The sequence below is a fragment of the Neovison vison genome, chromosome 12, assembly GCF_020171115.1.
Source record: "Neovison vison isolate M4711 chromosome 12, ASM_NN_V1, whole genome shotgun sequence".
NCBI lineage: Eukaryota > Metazoa > Chordata > Mammalia > Carnivora > Mustelidae > Neogale > Neogale vison.
Genome location: NC_058102.1, coordinates 134,553,762 through 134,575,685, shown reverse-complemented (window position 1 = coordinate 134,575,685; position 21,924 = coordinate 134,553,762). Strand labels below are relative to the sequence as shown.

The 21,924-nt window shown below is 37.6% G+C and overlaps 1 protein-coding gene across 1 annotated transcript in view; it reads right to left on the bottom strand.

Annotated features, from left to right (window-relative positions):
• LOC122891044 (ankyrin repeat domain-containing protein 26-like) overlaps nucleotides 1-21,924 on the bottom strand; it is a 260,505-nt gene that overhangs the window by 46,226 nt on the left and 192,355 nt on the right. The window contains exons 20-23 of the mRNA XM_044226425.1: nucleotides 21,256-21,404; nucleotides 7,256-7,423; nucleotides 5,346-5,379; nucleotides 4,848-4,989 (exon numbers count right to left, since the gene is read on the bottom strand). Coding sequence (XP_044082360.1) covers nucleotides 4,848-4,989; nucleotides 5,346-5,379; nucleotides 7,256-7,423; nucleotides 21,256-21,404 — 493 coding nt within the window. The remainder of the gene's footprint in view (nucleotides 1-4,847; nucleotides 4,990-5,345; nucleotides 5,380-7,255; nucleotides 7,424-21,255; nucleotides 21,405-21,924) is intronic.

Genomic DNA, 21,924 nt, shown 5'->3' with positions numbered 1-21,924 from the left:
GCAACAGTTCTCGCTGCAGACTGCGCAGCGCACAGAGGCGGGAAGTTAAAAGCCGGGAAGCAGACGGTTCAGAGTTCTCTCCGCCAGGAACCGCGCTCTGAGAGCGGGATCAGAGGGGACGACTCCCCGCTACACCATGAATTAGGAGTCCTCCCGGACCTGGGCTATTCAGTCCGCCCCATGATCCTGCCTGGTGGAGTTTGGGTGCTCAGGTTTCAGTTGAGAATTCATCCCCCAGTCCCGGGCGCCACCAGAAAGTGCAGTACTCCCTTAGTCGATATGCTGCATTGTAGCAGCCCGGCATCCCGAACTTTCCACCCAATTCTGCACTCTGTCTCTTAAATAAATAAAATTTTTAAAAAAGCAAAAGCTATTACACTAAGCTCTGCAGATCTCTGGCTTTTATTTAGCTTAAAGTCTAGTGAAGGAGAACACAATTATGAATTCAGATAGTTCCTATAATAAAAGAGTTCTATGATCACATAACATAACTTGATCTATGGTAAGAAGGGAAGATTTCCCTGAGGAACTATTCTGAGAAATGAAGGAGGAGCGGGAAGCATGTGAGCAAACGAGGAAGGAGAGCATTAAAGACAGTCTACAGCATGTGACAAAGTTCTATTGCAATCTGCTTCTGGCCAAGATAGAGTAACAGGTACTGATTTATCTTCCTACCTGAAAAAAAGCCAAACAAAAACAGGTAAAATACACTTTAAAATCATTTTCAAGAAAAAGGAATCCAGGCAATGAAGGACAATGAACCCTGAAAACACAGGAAGTTAGCCTAACACATACCTGAGCTCACTGCCTTGGGACAATTTCCAGGCCATGACACAGGTGAAAAAACTGAGATAGACTCCACCAGACTCCCTGAGTTGAGGTGATGAAACTGAGTCTGGTGAAACCAAGACAGATGAGATCAGTGGTCAAAGCACAGGTGAGGAGAAAGCAGAAGAACGAACGAACCCTGGAGATCAGAAGAGTAATAACCAATGCATGCCCGTAAAGAAATCTCCTGCGACCAGGGGAAAGATCTGTCTAGAAAGAGCAGAGGAAACCCTTCCTGGAGCTCACATGGCACCAGGGGCAGTATCTATCCCCATTAGTCATGCTGGAAAAACTCATAACCCGCAGCACAATGAATAGAGTTAAGTAGGTCGTGCCTCAGCAGTGGGGAATTATGAGGTCTAGGCTGAACACTACTCTGGATTCACCTAACAATTCATAAGAGCAGGATGGGAAAGGATCAAACTGTTTGTCATTAACTTAGCTAGAATTCCAAAGAAAGCATAAAAAGGTAAGTGGAGGCGTAGAAGCTAATTTTTAAAAAAGCAAATAGCACTGACAGAGATTTAAATTATGTCAGACAGGAAAAACACACTGGATTGGAATAAACACATATTAGACAGCTCAAAATAAAAGACTGAAATTTGACATCGGAAAACTGTGAGAAAACTTCAGGTAACTAATATACAATTCCCCAAAGAGGCAGAGGAAAGGAACTAGAAAAAATATTCGAAGAAAAAAACAACGGGGTCACCTGAGTGGATTCATCAGTGCGTGTCCACCATCAGCTCAGGTCATGATCTCATGATCTCAGGGTCCTAGGATCAAGCCCGGGATTAGACTCCCCCGATTAGAGGGGAGTCTGCTTCTCCCCCTCCTTCTGCCACTCCTCCCTGGCTCCTGCACTCTTTCTCTTTCTCCTTCTCTCTCTCAAATAAATGAATACAATCTTTTTAAAAAAAGAAAAGAAAAAATGGCCAAAACCTTTCTAAACTTAATGAAAACTATAAACCCACAGATCCAGAAGGATCTGGCTAGGAGTGAAGAAAAGGAAGTAAACCTTTATAATTTTCTTAAACGACATATGATGTGTTATAACATTACTAGATGGAGGACTATGATGCTCAGGTCATATACTTTAGACTCTAATCACCAAAATAGCAAAACTAAAGAGTTATAGCTAGTAAGCAAAATACATACATACACATACACACATAAATAAAACTAAATCATAAAAATTACTTGCTCAATCTGAAAGAAATCAGAAAAGAAGAGAATGGAATGAAGAGCAGAAAGGACAAATTGAAGTCAAACAACATGATGACAGATTCAAATCAACTACATCAATAATCACATTAAATGAAAATGGTCTAAAAGCCTCAATGAAAAGGCAGACGTCAAAATGGATAAAAATGGAAGACCCAGCTATCTGCCACCTATTAAAAAATGCATTTTAAATGTAAAAACTACAAATGTGTTAAGAGGTCAGAAATATGACAGACCACACTAACACTGGGCAAAAGAAGGCTGAGCCTGAGTGGTTACATTAATAGCACACAAAATAGATTTCAAAACAAAAAACATTAGCAGCAATAAATAAGTTCATTTAATAATGATAAACCAGTCAACTAAAGGAAGCATAATAAACCTAAATGTTTATGCATCTATTAACAGGTTCAAAATACACAAAGTAAAATTGACAGAACTTCAGAGGAACAAGTAAATTCACAATTATAGTCAGAGATTTCAGTAGGCAGAAAATCAGCAAGGACATAGTAGACTTGAATGCCACTGTTCTTCTCAAGCATCCATGGAACACTTACCAAAAGAGATGATATTCTGGATCATAAAATAAATTATAATAGGAAGAGTAAGTCAAAAGAACTGAAGTCATAAGAGTGTATTTTATGACCACAAAGAAATCAAATTAGAAATCAAGAATAAAAATATCTCTGGAGAATACTCAAATATTTGCAAACTAATTAACACACATCTAAATAAACCCTGGGTCAGGGCGCCTGGGTGGCTCAGTCAGTTAAGTGTCTGCCTTCGGCTCAGGTCATGATCTCAGGGTCCTGGGATCAAGCCCCACACTGGGCTCCCTGCTTAGAGGGGAGTCTTCTTCCCCCCCAGCTCATGCTCTTTCTCTCTCTCTCTCTCTCTCTCTCTCAAATAAATAAAATCTTTAAATAACCCCTGGGTCAAAGAAGTAAAGAAAAAAGAAATTAGAAAATATTCTGAACTGAATGGAAATGAACATAGAAAACATATGAATTTCTGGAATCCTGCAGTAGCAGCACTCACATGAACATTTATAGCACTGAATGTATGTACTAAAAAAGAAGAAAAGCCTCAAACTGATGACCTTTGGCTCCACCTTAAGAAATTAGTAAAATAGTAGTTAAAAAAAAAGTTTGATAAACTTTGGTTATGTAGAAAAATCTGAAAGAATTTTTTAAAAAGCTACTAAAACTAATAAGTAAACTTACTAAGTTCAAGAATAAACCTGGACCATACCCTGTATCATAACTAAAACAGAATTCAAAATGGGGGCGCTTGCATGGCTCAGTCAGTTAAGTGGCTGCCTTCGGCTCAGGTCATGATCCACGGGTCCTGGGATCGAGCCCCATGTCCAGCTCTCTGCTCAGCAGGGGGACTATTTCTCCCTCTCCCTCAGCCTGCCATTCCCCCTGCTCATGCTCTCCTTCTCTGTCAAATAAATAAATAAACAAATAGAATCTTAAAAAAAAAAAGAATACAAACTGGATCTCATTGGTCACAGATAGAAATGTAAGACCTAAAACTATAAAATTTGGTTATTCAACTGCAAAACTTCTAAAAGAAAGCAGAGAGAAAACCTCTGACCTTGTGCTAGGCAAAGATTTCTCATATAGGAACACCAAAAGCAAAAATTCATAAAAGAACAAAGATATAAACTGGACTTCATAAAAAAAAAAAACTGCTCTTCAAAAGATACTGCTGAGAGAATGAAAAGTCACAGTCTGGGAGAAAATCTTTGCAAAAAAAAATACAGGTGATAAAGGAACTATATCTAGAATATACAAAGAATTCTCAAAACTCAACAGGTAAGAAAACCCAATTTTTAAAATGACAAAGGATTTGGACAGTTCAAAGAAGATATACAGATGGCAAATAAGCCCACAAAGATATGCTCAACATTATAAGTTATTGGGGAAATGTATATTAAAACCATAATGATACATACACTACAGACCCATCGGAACATCTAAGATTTTAAAAACTGACAATACTAAGTGTTCATGAATATATAGGGAGAAATCAGAACTCTCAGACATTGCTGGTGAGAATTGAAAATGGTGCAACTACTTTAGAAAACCATTCAGCAGTTTCGTAATGAGGGAATACAAAGAGACACGAGACTTAAGGGTTATTACCTGCCTGAATTACAGTTATGGTTTCATATGCATATACCCCTATGTCAAAACTATCAAATTATACAGTTTATGCATGTGCAGTTGTCCTAACTTAAGCTGTTGAGGGGAAAAAAGCTCTATTGTAAGGAAAAATATCTAAAACAGTGGCTGAGATATGGACAGAAGGATATGAAACAATCCAAGATGAGGCTGAGAACTGTGGTCTTTCACCCCAGAATGATGAGAAGTAATAGCTAAGCTTTAAACAAGGGGGTCACGTGATGAAATATAAATTTTTTTTAAATATATGGTAACTATGGTTGCAGAGTAGACCAAGATTCTGGGAGGTGGAATGACAAGGAAAACAGTCCCAAGGTTGTTTCAGTATTCTAGGACAAAAACAGTGGTAACCTGACCTTGGGTGAAGGCACAGAAGAGGAGAGTTAACACACATCAGGTGTGCCATTCCCATGATGAAAAGTATAGTGGAAATTATGGCTCTTTGCTAAGAGTATTCAACATTTCTCTATTTTCATATAAAACGTATTTCTGAGATGAGTAGCTCTATAACACATCAGTGTTGTATGGTACAGCACTAGACAAGAAGTGTACATATTACTATAGTAATGTACATACAAAGGCTTAATATTTACACAATGGTCTTACCTTTACAATCCATGGCATGCTGTTCAATTAGCGACATGCAAATCATATGATTAGAGTCAGGCATGTGGAAACCCTCCAAAATTGTTTCAGATGACAGAGTTAAGACACCGAAGTCATCCATAGAATCAATTTGTTTTTTGACCTACAAATAAATAATACTACTTCAGAATGTCCCCTAAATATTGATAAAATATACTGAGTGTAGAGAGATGATAAATACCCATATCTCTTTATAAGAGCAAAAAAAAAAGGTACTTTCAAAAGGACTGATTTTTATCAAAACAATCTTTACCAATAACTAGTATTTCTGAACAACTTTTTCAAAGTATATGTCTGTACAACAAAGGCAGATTTTCTCTTTTTTCACTATACCTTTCCTAAACTAATTTTTTTATCATGGAATAATATTTCCGATAAACATTATTTATCAAAATAACATAATAAAATAAAAATTTAAAAATTAATAAATGAAAAAAATTTTCCTATATATGTATTTACCTCTTCCTTGTCACTAGATGTTTTCTTTGAAGATCTAAAAAAAAACAGTTCTTTTCAGGCAAATATTAAATACTTAAAATATAAGGAATTTCTAAATCATATCTAAACTATATTATTAATAATGTTAAGAAAGCATTAAATTTAAATCAAACTGAGCAAAGGAAAATCATAACGTTACTTGCATTATTTGATATGATGAAATATACCACATTTTTGTTGTCATTTTCAATAAAAACAAGCTTTTATTGGTTCTGAAAACTATTTGGAAAGTGCAAATTAAGTTCTTATATGGAAGAAACCCTTTTTTAATAATCATGATATTAGTGTTTTGAGGATCTATTGTGTAAATACTATGCATTATTATGAAAACTTCACATGTTTTAAAGCTATTTTAAGCCTCACAACAATCTTACAAAACATAGGTAATTATATTTGGTATTTTACACAGGAAGAAAATGAGGCATAGAAAAAAGTAACTTCCCAAAGCTGGTACAGGTGGTCAGGAGTAGACCCAGGATTCAAATCCAGGAAATGTGCCTTCAAAACACGTGTTTTACAGTATATGGTGAAAGTAATATTTAAGTGTTTTTAAGTAATCTGATAGCAATTGAATCTATTAGTATTCCATTTTTAGCTATAGTTGTAATAATAATTCATAAATTTTAACCATTTTTTAAATAAAAAGACTTCATAAGTAGACAATATTGAAAATCTACTTTCAAACAACTCAAGATTTGCTTCTTCTACAGAAGCTGATCAATGGGCATTTGTTTATTCCCAAACAGACACTTATTGAGTATACTATATATGTGTCAATGACACTGTTGGTACAGGAATCTTCGGCTTTTGTAATTTAGAACTTTATAAACCAAAAGTAATAATCTATGATAGATTGATAAATATGATAGATAAAGTCTTTCCCCTTCCCCCAGAATCTAAACAAATGTTAAGTAAATATAACCAGATAATTCAAAGTCCCTAATAAATCCATAACCATTCATGATACTGTCAAAGGCACTGAATATCTAAAATTATCAAGGAATGGGGGTGCCTGGGTGGCTCAGTGAGTTAAAGCCTCTGCCTTCTGCTCAGGTCATGACCCCAGGGTCCTGGGATCAGGCCCCGCATTGGGCTCTCTGCTCAGCAGGGAGCCTGCTTCCCTTCCTCTCTCTCTCTCTACCTGCCTCTCTGCCTACTTATGATCTCTGTCTGTCAAATGAATAAATAAAATCTAAAAAATATTTTTAAAATAAAATTATCAAGGAATGATTTGTTCTATTCAGAATGGCCTAAGGTTTGTATATTTACTATTATATGTATAGTTTGAAATCCACGAATGATAGTATCTGCATATTCAATTTTACGAGAATACTCCACTGTGGAACCAATTCTGAATAAACAATTTCTTGACACAAAACTACATGAATAGGAGTACTAAGGACAATTACTATATCATCTTTAAAAGAATGTAATACAATCAATAAGCTTTCTAACATTTGGAAATGTGAACAAAATTTAATTAAATAACCATGCCTATCTCTATTGGATCATTTCTGGGAGCATACAAAGGTATTCTAAAAGCTCCCATCTTAAAATTAAAAAATAAAAAAAAATTCTTTTGAACTCCACATTCTTTTTCAGTTATCATCCATTTCTCTATTACCTTTCCCCATAAAAATTCTCTAAGAAGTTCTTTATACTTATTCATTACAGTCCAGCTTCCATGGTGACTGTTGAAACTGCTCCTTCTCAAAGTCACTTGTCCTCATCTTAACCTTTCAGGCAGTGTGTCAGATATACTTGAGTATTTCTTGTCTTCGCCTGTACCTACACTGCAGCATTTTATTTCCATAAAAAGTAATCACTGTTAAAATTCCTTCAGAGGGAAATAAAGAATTTATAGATTTTACCTTCCTTCATCCTGATCGGTTCCACTTGAAGTGCTGTCATTATTCATTTGCAGAGGACAAGAAGTTAGACAAGGGGCTTTCTCAAACCTTGATGTAATCACAGATTCTTTTGATGTTTGTTTTCCTTTATCCTTGGCCCTTCCTTTTTTTATATCCAAAGCAGGATCACTATTTTTAAAAATCCATTTAAAATATCCATTAAAAAGCTAATGTTTTCGGGAGCCTGGGTGGCTCAGTTGGTTTAGCCACTGCCTTTGGCTCAGTGGCCTTCTCCCCTCTTATGCTCTCTCTTACTTTCTATCCCTCTCTCTTAAATAAATGCTCGACATTTCTCTTATACCATACACAAAGATAAACTCAAAGTGGATAAAAGACCTCAATGTGAGGCAGGAATCTATCAAAATCCTAGAGGAGAACATAGGCAGTAATCTCTTCGACATAGGCCACAGCAGCTTCTTTCAAGACATGTCTCCAAAGGCATAGGAAACAAAAGTGAAAATGAACTTTTTGGGACCTCCTCAAGAAAAAAAGCTTTTGCACAACAAATGAAACAATCAACAAACAAAAAGACAACCCATGGAATAGGAGAAAATATTTGCAAATGACACTACAGACAGAAGGCTGATATCCAAGATCTAATAAAGAACTCCTCAAACTTAACACACACAAAACAGAAAATCACATCAAAAAATGGGCAGAAACATGAACAGACACTTCCTCAAAGAAGACATACAAATGGCTAATGGACACATGAAAAAATGGTCATCTTCACTAGCCATCAGGGAGATTCAAACCAAAACCACATTGAGATACCACCTTACACCAGTTAGAATGGCCAAAATCAACAAGACAGTAAACAACAAGTGTTGGAGAAGAAGTGGAGAAAGGGGAACCCTCTTACACTATTGGTGGGAATGCAAGTTGGTGCAGCCAGTTTGGAGAACGGTGCAGAGATTCCTTAAGAAATTAAAAATAGAACTTCCCTATGACCCTGCAATTGCACTACTGGGATTTTACCCCAAAGATACAGATGTAGTAAAAAGAAGAGCCATCTTTACACCAATGTTCATAGCAGCAATGGTCACAATCCCCAAACTGTGGAAAGAGCCAAGATGCCCTTCAACAGATGAATGGATAAAGAAGATATGGTCCATATGTACAATGGAATATTATGCCTCCATCAGAAAGGGTGAATACCCAAATTTTTTATCAACATGGACGGAACTGGAGGAGGCCATGCTGAGTGAAATAAGTCAAGCAGAGAGAGTCAATTATCATATGGTTTCACTTACTTGTGGAGCAAGTAATAACATGGAGCACATTGGGAGATAGAGAGGAAAAGTGAGTTGGAGGAAATCGGAGGGGGAGACAAACCATGAGAGTGGTGGACTCTGAGAAACAAACTGAGGGTTTTGGAGGGGTTGGGGTGGGGGGTTGGTTGAGCCTGGTGGTGGGTATTAAGGAGGGTACATATTGCATGGAGTGCTGGGTGTGGTCCATAAACAATGAATATTGGAGCACTGGGAAAAAATTAAATTTTTAAAAAATCCTTTAAAATTTTTTAAAGGATTTAAAAAACCAATGTTTTCTAATAATTTTACTGGTAAAGAATAAAAAACAATTTTTTGTAAAATTCTGCTAGCCATCTCAATTCATTTATTAGTTCACAGAACAGTTATGAAGTCCAATCATATATAAGCAAATACACATCCCTTGCTTCAAAGATTGATAAATATACAATTACAATACAATGTCTTTGTGGCAACAAAACAGCTGTGGACCTCTTTGTAGGAGCTGTGGAACCAAGCATCATAAACCAAGGGACCTAGGAAAACTCTTGCCTACCCATGCATCAGATAACAGACACACTCACTACAGTCCCAGCTATAGAGGCAGCAATAGCCCACAGACTGGCTCCAGCCCCTTCCTCTCAACCACATCTGGGAGCCCTTGGAACACACCTAGATAATCACCCATTGAAGAGAGAGCCTTTTTGGAAACCTAGATTTCCTACAGTAAAGTTCCAGCACACCACTAGAGCAAAAACAAAACAAAACAAAGCAAAACAGGTTTGGATACACTGGAAAGGTAGTCATTAAAGACTATTTCAAATGCAAAGACAGCAATGTAAAACTTCAAAGAATATAAAAAGTCAAGGAAATATGATACCACAAAATGATCACAATAATCTTCCAATAATTGATCTCAAACACATGAAGATCAGTAGTTTATCCAAAAAAGAATTCAAAATAGAAGTTTTAAGTAAACTCAGTGAGCTACAAGAAAACACAAAAAGCCAATTCAGGGGTGCCTGGGTGGCTCAGTCTGTTAAGCGCCTGACCTTTGATTTTGTTTCAGGTTATGATAGCAAGGTCATGAGATCCACCCCTGCATCGGGCTTATGCTCAGTGCAGTCTGCATGTCCCTCTCCCTCTGCTACTCACCCAGCTCACACACATGCTCTCTCTAAAATAAATAAATAAACAAACAAATAAAATCTTAAAAAAAAAGCCAGTTCAATAAGATGAGAAAAATACTAGAAGAACAAAATGAGAAGTTTAATAAAGAGTTGGAAGGGCACCTGGGTGGCTCAGTCGTTTAGGTGTCTGACTCTTGGTTTTAGCTAAGGTCATGACCTCAGGATTGTGGGATTGAGCCCCAGGTCTGCTTGACATTCTCTCTCCCTCTCTCTGTCCCACTCCCAACCTGATCTCTTTCACTTTCTCTCTTAAGTAAATAAATAAAATATACATTTTTTAAAAGAGCTGGAAATAGTTAAAAAATAACTAAAAAATTCTGGAGCTGAATAATATAGTGAATGAAATGAAAAAAAGCAATAGAAATCACTGACAGGGGTGCCTGAGTGGCTCAGTTGGTTAAGCGTCTGCCTTCAGCTCCCGTCATGATTTCAGGGTCCTTGGATCCAGCCTGGCATCAGGCTCCCTGCAGGGAGCCTGCTTCCCCCTCTCTATCTTCCTGCTTCTCTGCCTACTTGTGATCTTTCTTTCTCTGTCAAATAAGTAAAAATAAAATCTTTTTAAAAAGAGAGAGAAAAGAAAAGAAATCACTGAGAGGAAAATGGATCAAAAAAATCCTGTGAATTTAAAATTTTCAAATTTTAGAACTTTCAAATTATCCAATCAGTGGAGAACAAAGAAAAAAGAAAGAAAAGAATGAGAAAACCCTATGTGATTACGGGATACCACTAAAAGAAACAATGTGTAAATTACTGCAGTTCTGGAAGGAGGAAAAGGGAGAAAAAGACATAAAGCTTAAAGAAGTCATGGGTGAGAACTCTCAAACCTGGGGAAACATTTGGAATCCAAGTTTATGAAGTTCAGTCATCAAAAAACTAATTAAAGAGATTTTCTCCAAAACACATTATAATAAAACCATCAAAAATCAAAATCAAAGAGAGAATCATAAAAGCAGCAGGAGAAAAGCAGCTTGTCACCTACGAGTGAATCCTCATAAGGCTATTAGCAGTTTCTCAGCAGAAACCTTATATGCCAGGAGAAGAATGGGATTGTATATTCAAAATGCTGAGAGAGGGGCTCCTGGGTGGCTTAATGGGCTGGGCCTCCATCTTCAGCTCAGGTCATGATCTCTGGGTCCTGGGATTGAGCCCCACATCAGGCTGTCTGCTCAGGGGGGAGCCTGCTTCCCCCTCTCTCCAGCCTGCTGTTCTGCCTACTTGTGATCCCTCTCTCTGTGTCAGATAAATAAAATCTTTAAAAAAAATGCTGAGAGAAAAGAACTGCCAACCAAGAATACTTTACTGAGCAAAATTATCCTATAGAAATCAATCAAACCAAATCAGTAAGTTTGATACACATTAACAGAATGAAGGAGACAAGATGGCGGGGAAGTAGGAGGAGGCGCCTTTTTAACCTGTACCCCATAGTGAGCTGATTACCTACCAAGGAACTCCAATCACCCATGAAATCAGCCTGAGATCAGAATTATACACGTCTGGATCTCTACAGGGGCAGAAGACGCCAGTGGGCAGGTAAAGCAGAGTGGGAACGGCGGACTGGTATTGGAAGATAAACAAAAGGGGAAGGGAGCCACCAGAGGTGACCAGTTGGAAAGTAATACCCCAGTCTGAGAGTGCCCTGTGTCTGGGGACCAGCATTAACTTGGGAGACTGGCTGAAAGCACTCAAAAAGAGCAAAGGATCACAGGGGAGAAAGTGTAGGAATCGGGGTGGCTAGGGACAGGGGCTTAAGGAAAAAATAAGATAAAAACAGAGATGGAAGCAAACCGTAAGGGACTCTTAACTAGAGGAAAGAAACAGGGCTGCTGGTGGGGATGTGGGCGGGAAGATGGTCTAACTGTGTGGTGGGCATTAGGGAGGGCACTTATGATGAGCACTGGCTTTACATGCAAGTGATGAATCACTAAAGTCTACCCCTGAAACTAAGAATACAATGTATGTTAACTAAGTTGAATTTAAATAAAATCTAAAAAACAAAGCAGAAACAAGTAACATAATGAAAAAGCAACCTACAGAATGGATGAAAATATATGTAAACCACACTATCTAAAAAAAGATTAATATGTAAAGTATATAAAAAATTCATACAATTCAACAGCATAAAAACAATTCAATTAAAAACTGGGCAAGGCATCTCAATAGACAGCTTTCCTCAGAAGATATTCAAATGGCCAACAGGACCAAAAAAGGGGCTCGACATCACTATTCTTCAGGGAAATGCATATCAAAACCATAAAGATATACCTATCACCTCACACCTGTTAAAATGGCTTACATCAAAAAGGGAAGAGATACCACTGGCAAAGATGTACAGAAAAGGGAATCCTTACACACTGTTACAGGACTGTAAACTGGTACAGTCACTGTGCAAAACAGTGTGGAGGTTCCTCAACAAACGAAAAAATAGAACTATCAGAATATCCAGTAATCCCATTTCTGGGAACATTCTGACAGAAATGAATCAGTATCTCAAAGAGGTATCTGTGCCTCTACATTTACTGCAGCATTATTTACAACAGCCAAGACACGGAAACAACCTATGTGCCCATCAGTGGATCCACTGATTTTAAAATGTGGTATACATTTACAATGGAATATTTTTAGCCACAAAAAAGAGGGGAAACCCTGCCATCTGCAACAACATGAATGAACCTTGAGGGAATTAAGCTAAGTGAAGGAAGTCACGCAAAAAGATAAATACTCTATGATCTGACTTACACATGGAATCGTGAAAAAAAACACATTTATAGATTTGTGGTTGCCAGGAGTAGGAAGCTGAGGGAAATGGGTAGATATTGGCTAAAGGGTACAAACTTCCTGTTACAAGATTAGTAAGATCTGAGGATGTAAAGTACAGAATGGTGATTACAGTTAATAATACTGTTATATATTTGAAAGTTGCTAAAAGAGTTGCTAAAAAAGAAATGATAATTATGTGAGGTGATAGAGCTATTAACACTATTATCATTTTACAATATAAAAGTGTATGAAGTGGCGGGGGGGTGGGAGGTTGGGGTTACCAGGTGGTGGGTATTATAGAGGGCACAGCTTGCATGGAGCACTGGGTGTGGTGAAAAAATAATGAATACTGTTTTTCTGAAAATAAATAAATTGGAAAAAAATATAATAGAAATAGAAATAGAAATTAAAAAATAAATAGAAATTTTAAAAAAATGTATGAAAGTAACACAGGTATACCTTACACTTACACAGTTATCTGTCAATTATAGTCAAAATATCTGGACAAAATTCAACAATACTCACATGTCAAAAATAGCAATAATGTGATTAATTTTGTTTGAAAATAAAATTATTGGGGGTGCGTGGGTGGCTCAGTCAGATAAGGTCTGCCTTCAGCTCAGGTCATGATCTCCAGGTCCTGGGATCGAACCCCAAATCAGGCTCCCCACTGAGCTTCTCCCTCTCCCTTTGCCCCTCCCTCCTGCTCATACTCTCTCTCTCACAAATAATTTCTTTTTCATTTTCTTAAAGAAAATGATTTGGTAACTTTTGTATACTTTTAGCTTACTATTTAATCCTAATATAAAAAGCTAGATTTACTAATACAAAATTATAATTATTTTTTCATGGACTAAATGCATGCAAGAGAATATTATTAGCATATAGCTACATAAACTCACAAAAAGACTACATTTCCCACAAGAGATTATTAATTTAGGAATTGAACATGAGCCCCTAAGAGCACTGTAAACAAAAACAAAGCTAGCAATTATTGTTTTAAAACTGTTAAACAGATAACAATTCTAGTTAAAATTTAACATCCAAAAAAGTAGGATCTTCCTGAAAACAATTAGCTGCAGCGTCATGGAGCCATTGCTGTGGTGTGCCAGCCTTAGGGCAGGAGAAGGGAGAGCAACCAGGCAGGGGGCCGAGGCCCAGCGACTGCCATGCTCCCCTCCCCCAGAACTGCCCAGCCTGGTGCTGCCACCACTCTCCGGGTGGGAGAAAGGTGTTCTCAAGAGGAGGGCGAGCCCTGGACCGGAGAAGCACTTTTCCTCCTCCAACTACCTCCTGACTGGCAGTGCCCCCCTCAGGGACAGATCCCCGGCTCGCTGACCTGTCCTCACCTCTGCACTGACCTTGGCGACATGCTGAGGCCCAGCTTGGTGTTCCCTCTCATCTGAATCAATGGTGACATGTGCTTTTTATTTCTGCCCCGAGGGGTCAGGAAGAGTCTTCTGGAAGGTTTTGCCTTGGACATTCATAATCCAGCTCAGAGGCCTTGCCCTGCCCCTCCCTCCCTGCCCCCAATCACTGCAGTGTCCAGCCCAGTGTTGAACAGATTGTAGTGTTTTGTCTCATTACAAAGAAACAGACTTTAATTGGTAAAAAAAAAAAAAACCATCATATTTCATTTTCCTTAATAAAATATAAATGAAGTTTGTGATTCCTTTGATCCATTTTACTATAATTAAAACTAACATGAATACCAGTAAAAGAATAAGTAGAAAGTAACCACAATATTGGGCCCCCCAAAAATTAAAAAAAAATGCATACAACTGACAAGTTAAATTGTCAGAAGGGACCCATGACAAACTTTCCTTTTGTTTAAGTGAGAATTAGTATTATGTTAAAAACAGTATATGCAGTTTAAACCCCATTCACTCAATAAACATATATTGAATAGAACTATATATGCTAGAACATTTTCTAGGCACTGAGAACATGGCAATGAACAGATAAAAATCCTACTCATGAGTGAAGTAAATACAATAAACAATAAACTACCCAGGCAAAATAGCCAGTAGTAGAGGAGAAAAACTAAAGCAGAGAAATCAAATTTTGATGTGCTATAGGATAACCAAAAAATCAGGGTATTTCCTGAAATATAGAATAACCAAGAAATCGGGATAACCAAGAAAGGCCTTAATTTTTTTTAAGATTTTATTTATTTATTTGACAGAGAAAGAGATCATAAGTAGGCAGAGATGCAGGCAGAGAGAGAGGGGGAAGCAGGCCCTCTGCTGAGCAGAGAGTACTATACAGAGCTCCATCCCAGGACCCCCGCATCATGACCTGAGCTGAAGGCAGAGATTCAACCCAATGAGCCATCCCGGCACCCCAAAAGGCCTTAATTTTTAAGCAAAACTTTTAAAAAAAAAGGAAGGAGCAAGGAGCAAGCAAGCCGTAAGAGTATTGTTGGGAAAAGCACTCCAGACAGAGTCAACAGCAAGTAGAGAGGTATGCTCAAAGTGTTTATAGTGAGCAAAAAAAAAAAAAAGAAAGAAAGAAAGAAAAGAAAAGAAAAACATTCAGTGTGCCTCAACAGAGTGAAAAGGACAGAAAATAGGAGTTCAAATCAAGGAGAGGTGGTAAGCAATAGGGAGAGACCCGAGATGAATAGATCATACAAGGCTTTGTAGGTGTTAGAAAAAACTTCGGCACATACTCTGAGTGAAATCGGAGACAATTGGGGTTTGAGCAGAGGAAGACATAATCTGACTTGTGTTTTAAAAGATCCACTGTGTTTAGAATTAATGGAAAAAGAAAAGGCAAAAGAACAAACAAACAAGAAGACCAATTAGTTAATTATTACACTTATATAGACAACAGATGACGGTGGCTTGGTCATGGAGGATGTGTTTGGCTTCTGGATATATTTTGAAAGAAGACCTGACAAGATTTGCTGACAGAATAGATGGGACATGTATGAAAAAGAAAAAGACAGGAGTCAAAGATGATACCAAGTTTTTTGGCAGAGCAACTAGAAGAATTGTCATTAACTTAATTGGGAAAGACAAGAAAGGCAGGTATAAGAAAGCATATCAGCAGTTCAATTTTGGACATGTTAAGTTGCAATACCCAATAACTATCCCAAAGAAATATCAAATAGGTGGTTTTGTATGTAGGTCTGGAATCCCACAGAGAGATGTGGGCTGGCGATACAACCTTGAGGATCATTAGAATATTCAAGATAGTAAAAGTCAGGAGAAGGAAGATCAAGGACTGATTCCTGGAAGACTTCAATGTGGAAGAGGTGGAGAATGAAGAGAAAGAAGCAAACCGGGCTGAGATGTACAGACTAGAAAGGCAGTGGGGAAACCAGGTGAGTGAGTGATATTCTGAAAGCTAAACAAAGACAGAATTTTGGAGAAGAGAGTTTTCCAATGGGTCAAAGATTGCTGATAGGTTAAATAAAACGAGATCTAAGAAATTATGTCTAGATTTATTAAAATGAAAATCGGTGGTAACCTTTGAAAAGTCAATTCTGGAGTAATGGGAGTGAAAATTACTAGTGAGAATTCAATAGTGAATGGGAGGGAAATAAGGATCACTGAGTTTACATGGTTCTTTTAAGGATTTCATAGCTAAGTGGAATGATAATAGATGACTTAATTTTCTTGTTTAGTTCAATCCTTACACAATGATGATGTAGTATTTTTGTAATATCTTGAAATTTTTTAAATTGCATATATGTAGCACTATTTTTTTTTAAGTGCCTGACCAAGGGGATGCCTGAGTGGCTTAGTTGGTTAAGTCTCTGATTCTTGGTTTGGCTCAGGCCATGATCTCAGGGTTGTGAGATCAAGCCCTGCACAGGGTTCTTCTCTCAGTGCCAAGCCGGCTTGTCCCTCTCACCACCACCACACCTCAACCCCCACTCTCTTTCTAATATAAAGAAAAAAAATCTTTTTAAAAAGCCAGACCAAGGAATTAAATAATTCATGAAATTATACAAGCAAAAGACTCCTTAAACATTTTCTAGATATATAATATTATATAACCTGAATATCATTTTTCTCATGCTTAGAAAGACCACAGAAAAACTCTAAGTTCCAACAGCAGTATTTCATGCTTGATAAAAATCATCTAACTCTAGGATATCTTCTACTATCCAAAATCATTAGTCAGATTAAAATTCTGTAAGGAAAGTACAAGGGGTTTAGAATGTAGAAAATATCCCTATTTTGTAAATAGAATTCTCATAAATTCTATAATTTGAAGTTACTATTGAAAATTTTGGTGGGGTGCATATAGAAATAGATTCTCTTTAAAAAGGAAGGATAATAGCACGCATGCATGGTACCTTAAGAAGATGATTCAACACATTAGCAACATCTTAGTTTATACCACAGGGGTCAAATGAAAGTTTGCATAGAACATGGGACAAGTTGCCATATGAAATCTCTTGGTAATATTCAGATCAGTTTGAGGGTCCAACATTTGAGCACTCATGCATTAGGAACCAAAACCAAAACCTAGTGACTAGCAATTTTGTTGGTAATAAGTGTGCCAGTATAGCAGGTAACTTCCTTTTGCAACACATCAGATTTTAAAAGTATTCTATTTTTCAAAAAAACTCGACCATTCTCCTACACCATAAACAAAGATAAATTCTAAATGGATGAAATACCTCAATGTGAGACAGGAATCCATCAAAATCCTAGAGCTGGCGTGGGGGTGAGAGGTTGGGGTACCAGGTGGTGGGTATTATAGAGGGCACGGCTTGCATGGAGCACTGGGTGTGGTGAAAAAATAATGAATACTGTTTTTCTGAAAATAAATAAATAAATCAAAATCAAAAAAAAAAATCCTAGAGCAGCCCATAGGTAGTAACCTCTACAACATCAGCCACAGCAAATTCTTTCAGAACATGTCTCCAAAGGCAAAGGAAACAAAAGTGAAAATGAACTTTTGGGACTTCCTCAAGATAAAAGGCTTCTGCACAGCAAAGGACACAGTCAACAAAACAAACAGACAACCCACAGAATGGGAGAAGATATTCACAACTGACACTACAGATAAAGGGCTGGTATACAAGATCTATAAAGTACTTCCCAAACTCCACACCCAAAAAACAAATAATCAAGTCAAAAAATGTGCAGAACAACAGACCCATGAAAAAGTGCTCCACATCACTCCATAAAAGGGAAATACAAACCAAAACCACAATGAGATACCACCTCACACCAGTCAGAATGGCTAAAATTAACAAGTCCGGAAATGACAAATCCTGGTGAGCATGTGAAGAAAGGGGAACCCTCCTACACTGTTGGCGGGAATGCAAGCTGGTGCAACCACTCTGGAAAATAGCATGGAGATTCTTCAAAAAGTGAAAAATAGAGCCACCCTATGACCCAGCAATCGCACTACGGGGTATTTACCCTAAAGATACAAATGTAGTGATCGGAGGGGCACAGGCACCCGAATGTTTATAGCAGCAATGTCCACAATAGCCAAACGATGGAAAGAACCAAGATGTTCTTTCAAGATGAATGAATGGATATCAACAGATGAATGGATAAAGAAGATGTGGTACACACACACACACACACACACACACACATACATACATACAATGGACAACTATGCAGCCATCAAAAGAAATGAAATCCTGCCATTTGCGATGATATGGATAGAACTAGAGGGTATTGTGCTGTGCAAAATAAGTCAATCAAAGAAAGACAATGATCATATGATCTCCCTGAGATGAGAAAGTTAAAAGGCAACATGGAGGACTTGGGGGGTAGGAAAGAAATAAATGAAACAAGATGGAATCGGGAGGGAGACAAACAATAGGAGACTCTTAATATCACAAAACAAACTGAGGGTTGCTGGAGGGAGGGGGGGTAGGGAGAGGGTGGTTGGGTTATGGACATTGGGCAAGGTATATGCTATAGTGAGTGCTGTGAAATGTGTAAACCTGGCGACTCACAGACCTGTACCCCTGGGGCTAATAATACATTATATATTTAAAAAATAAAAAATTATATTTAAAAAATGGGCAGAAGACATGAACAGACACTTCTCCAAAGAAGACATACAAATGGCTAACAGACACATGAAAAAATGTTCATCGTCATTAGCCATCAGAGAAATTCAAATCAAAACCACATTGAGATACCACCTTATACCAGTTAAAATGACCCAAATTAACAGGACAGGAAACAAGTATTGGAGAGAATGTGGAGAAAGGGGAACCCTGTTGCACTGTTGGGAATGTAAGTTGGTGCAGCCGCTTTGGAAAATAGTGCGGAGGTTCCTCAAAAAGTTAAAAACAGGGTGCGGGGGTGGCTCAGTGTGTTGGGCCTCTGCCTTCAGCTCAGGTCATGATCTCAGGGTCCTGGGATTGAGTCCTGCATGGGGTTCCCTGCTCAGCAGGGAGCCTGCCTCCTCCTCTCTCTCTGCCTGCCTCTCTGCCTACTTGTGATCTCTCTCTGTCAAATAAATAAATAAAAACCTTATATAAATATATATTAATATCTAATATCTAATCATATATATTTTTTCATATAAAAAAGTTGGGTATAGTCTAATATACATATTAGATATATTATATATATAACAGAGCTACCCTAAGACCCAGCAATTGCATTACTAGGTATTTACCCCAAAGATACAGATGTAATAAAAAGAAGGGCCATATGCATCCCAATGTTCATAGCAGCAATGTCTACAATAGCCAAACTGTGGAAGAAGCAGAGGTACCCTTCAACAGATGATATGGTCGTCTGTTGGATAAAGAAGATATGGTCCATATATACAATGGAATATCCCTCAGCCATCAAAAAGGGTGAATACCAACATCTGCATCAACGTAATGGAACTGAAGGAGATTATGCTGAGTGAAATAAGTCAAACAGAGAAAGACAGTTATGACATGGTTTCACTTATTTGTGGAACATAAGGAATAGCATGGAGGAATTAGAAGGAAGTGGAAAATGAAGGGGGGAAAATCAGAGGGGGAGATGAACCATGAGAGACTATGGACTCTGGGAATCAAACTGAGGATTTTAAAGGGGAATGAGGTGGGGGAGTTGAGTGAGCCCAATGATGGGTATTAAGTAGGGCATGTGTTGCATGGAGCCCTGGGTGTTATACACAAACAACAAATCACAGAACACTACATCAAAAACTTATGATGTACTGTATGGTGACTACCATACCGTAATAAAAAAAAAAAAGAAAGAAAGAAAAAGGAATGCTGGGATAGAAAAATAAATAAGTAAATAAAAGTATTCTAAAATTTGCATAAAACATGACATCAAACCAAAAACTTTAAATATACTTTGTTAAACAATCAGTACCCTGTAGACCTAAACGCATTTTTTCCAACAGTAAAACATACTACATTGTTTTACAGGGGTGAAAATTTACTTCCCTATTGACAGATACTTAAGACTATCTCCAACTTGTTTATATGAAAATAATGCTATAATAAATATCCTTAATGTATGTCATATTATATATATATATATATATATATATATATATATATAATGTATAATAAATGTCCTTATAATGTGTGTGTGTGTGTTTACACAAGTCACATTTTCTTATAGGATCTAGTTCTGGCAATGAAGTTCTTGGGATAAGGGGTCAGAATATTTAAAATTTTTGAAACACACTGCTAAATCACCTTCAGAAAGGGTTTACTAATTTTATTCAACAACAGTGTATAAGAATGCCCTTTCCTCCAAAGAGGCTGCACCAACTTGAATTCCCACCAACAGTGGAAGAGGGTTCCCCTTTCTCCACATCCTCTCCAACACATGTTGTTTCCTGTTTTGTTAATTTTGGCCATTCTAACTGGTGTAAGGTGATATCTCAATGTTGATATCTCAATGTTGGTGATATCTCAATCAGAAGATGACCGGCAACTACAATCCCAGAATGCAAGTTGGTGCAGCCTCTTTGGAGAACAGTGTGGAGATTCCTCAAGAAATTAAAAATAGAGCTTCCCTATGACCCTGCAATTGCACTCCTGGGTATTTGCCCCAAAGATACAGATGTCGTGAAAAGAAGGGCCATCTGTACCCCAATGTTTATAGCAGCAATGGTCACGGTCGCCAAACTATGGAAAGAACCAAGATGCCCTTCAACGGATGAAAGGATAAGGAAGATGTGGTCCATATACACTATGGAGTATTATGCCTCCATCAGAAAGGATGAATACCCAACTTTTGTAGCAACATGGACGGGACTGGAAGAGATTATGCTGAGTGAAATAAGTCAAGCAGAGAGAGTCAATTATCATATGTTTCACTTATTTGTGGAGCATAACAAATAGCATGGAGGACAAGGGGCGTTAGAGAGGAGTAGGGAATTTGGGTAAATTGGAAGGGGAGGTGAACCATGAGAGACTATGGACTCTGAAAAACAATCTGAGGGGTTTGAAGTGGCGGGGTGGGAGGTTGGGGTACCAGGTGGTGGAGATTCTAGAGGGCTCGGCTTGCATGGAGCACTGGGTGTGGTGAAAAAATAATGAATAATGTTTTTCTGAAAATAAATGAATTGAAAAAAAAAGAATGCCCTTTTCTTCACATTTGCTAAATTTGGTTGTTAATTTTTTAATAAAATATTTATCATTATGATTGCAAAAAATGGTATCTCATTATTTAAATTTTTCTGATTAGTACCCAAGATGAAATAGCCTTATTAAAAAACATAAAATTTGTTAATCATGAGTGTAGCTCCAACTAGAATTTGTTTTATAGGAAAATAATAATTACCTACTATTTAAATATTGCTACAGGCTTACCCATTAGATTCTTCATTTTCTGTAATAGGACATAGGTTGTTACCAGTTTTTCCACTCCCTTTTGGATGCATTAGTCCAGCAGCAGAAGAAGAATATATGCTTTCTAATACTGCCACTTCATCATTTTGGTGCTCCTCCGTTTCTTCAATCTTTAATAGAAGTTTGATACGAAGGATAATTGTTACTAGTTTATTCATTAAAATGAACTTTTTTCATTAATTATACATGTTTTAAAGATTTTATTTATTTATTCATCAGAGAGAGAGAGAGCACAAGCAGGAGGAGGTGCCAGCAGTGGGAGAAGCAGGCTCCCTACTGAGCAGGGAGCCTAATGCAGGACCCCATCCCAGGATCCTGGGATCATGACCCGAGCCAAAGGCAGGCCCTTAACTAACTGCACCACCCAGGCATCCCAGAACTTTTTTCATTAATTATATCATTTGACTCTTAGTTTGTCATAATTTTAATTGATAAAAATATTTTATGTTTATCATTACAAGTAACTGCAATTTTTATAAATTCTACTTCATTTCTGTTTCAATAAAAAGAGAGGAATTGGGACGCATGGGTACCTCGTTGGTTAAGTATCTGCCTTGGGTTCGGGTCATGATCCCAGAGTCCTGGGACAGAGTTCAGGCCTGCTTCTCCTGCCAGTACTTACCCCTGCTT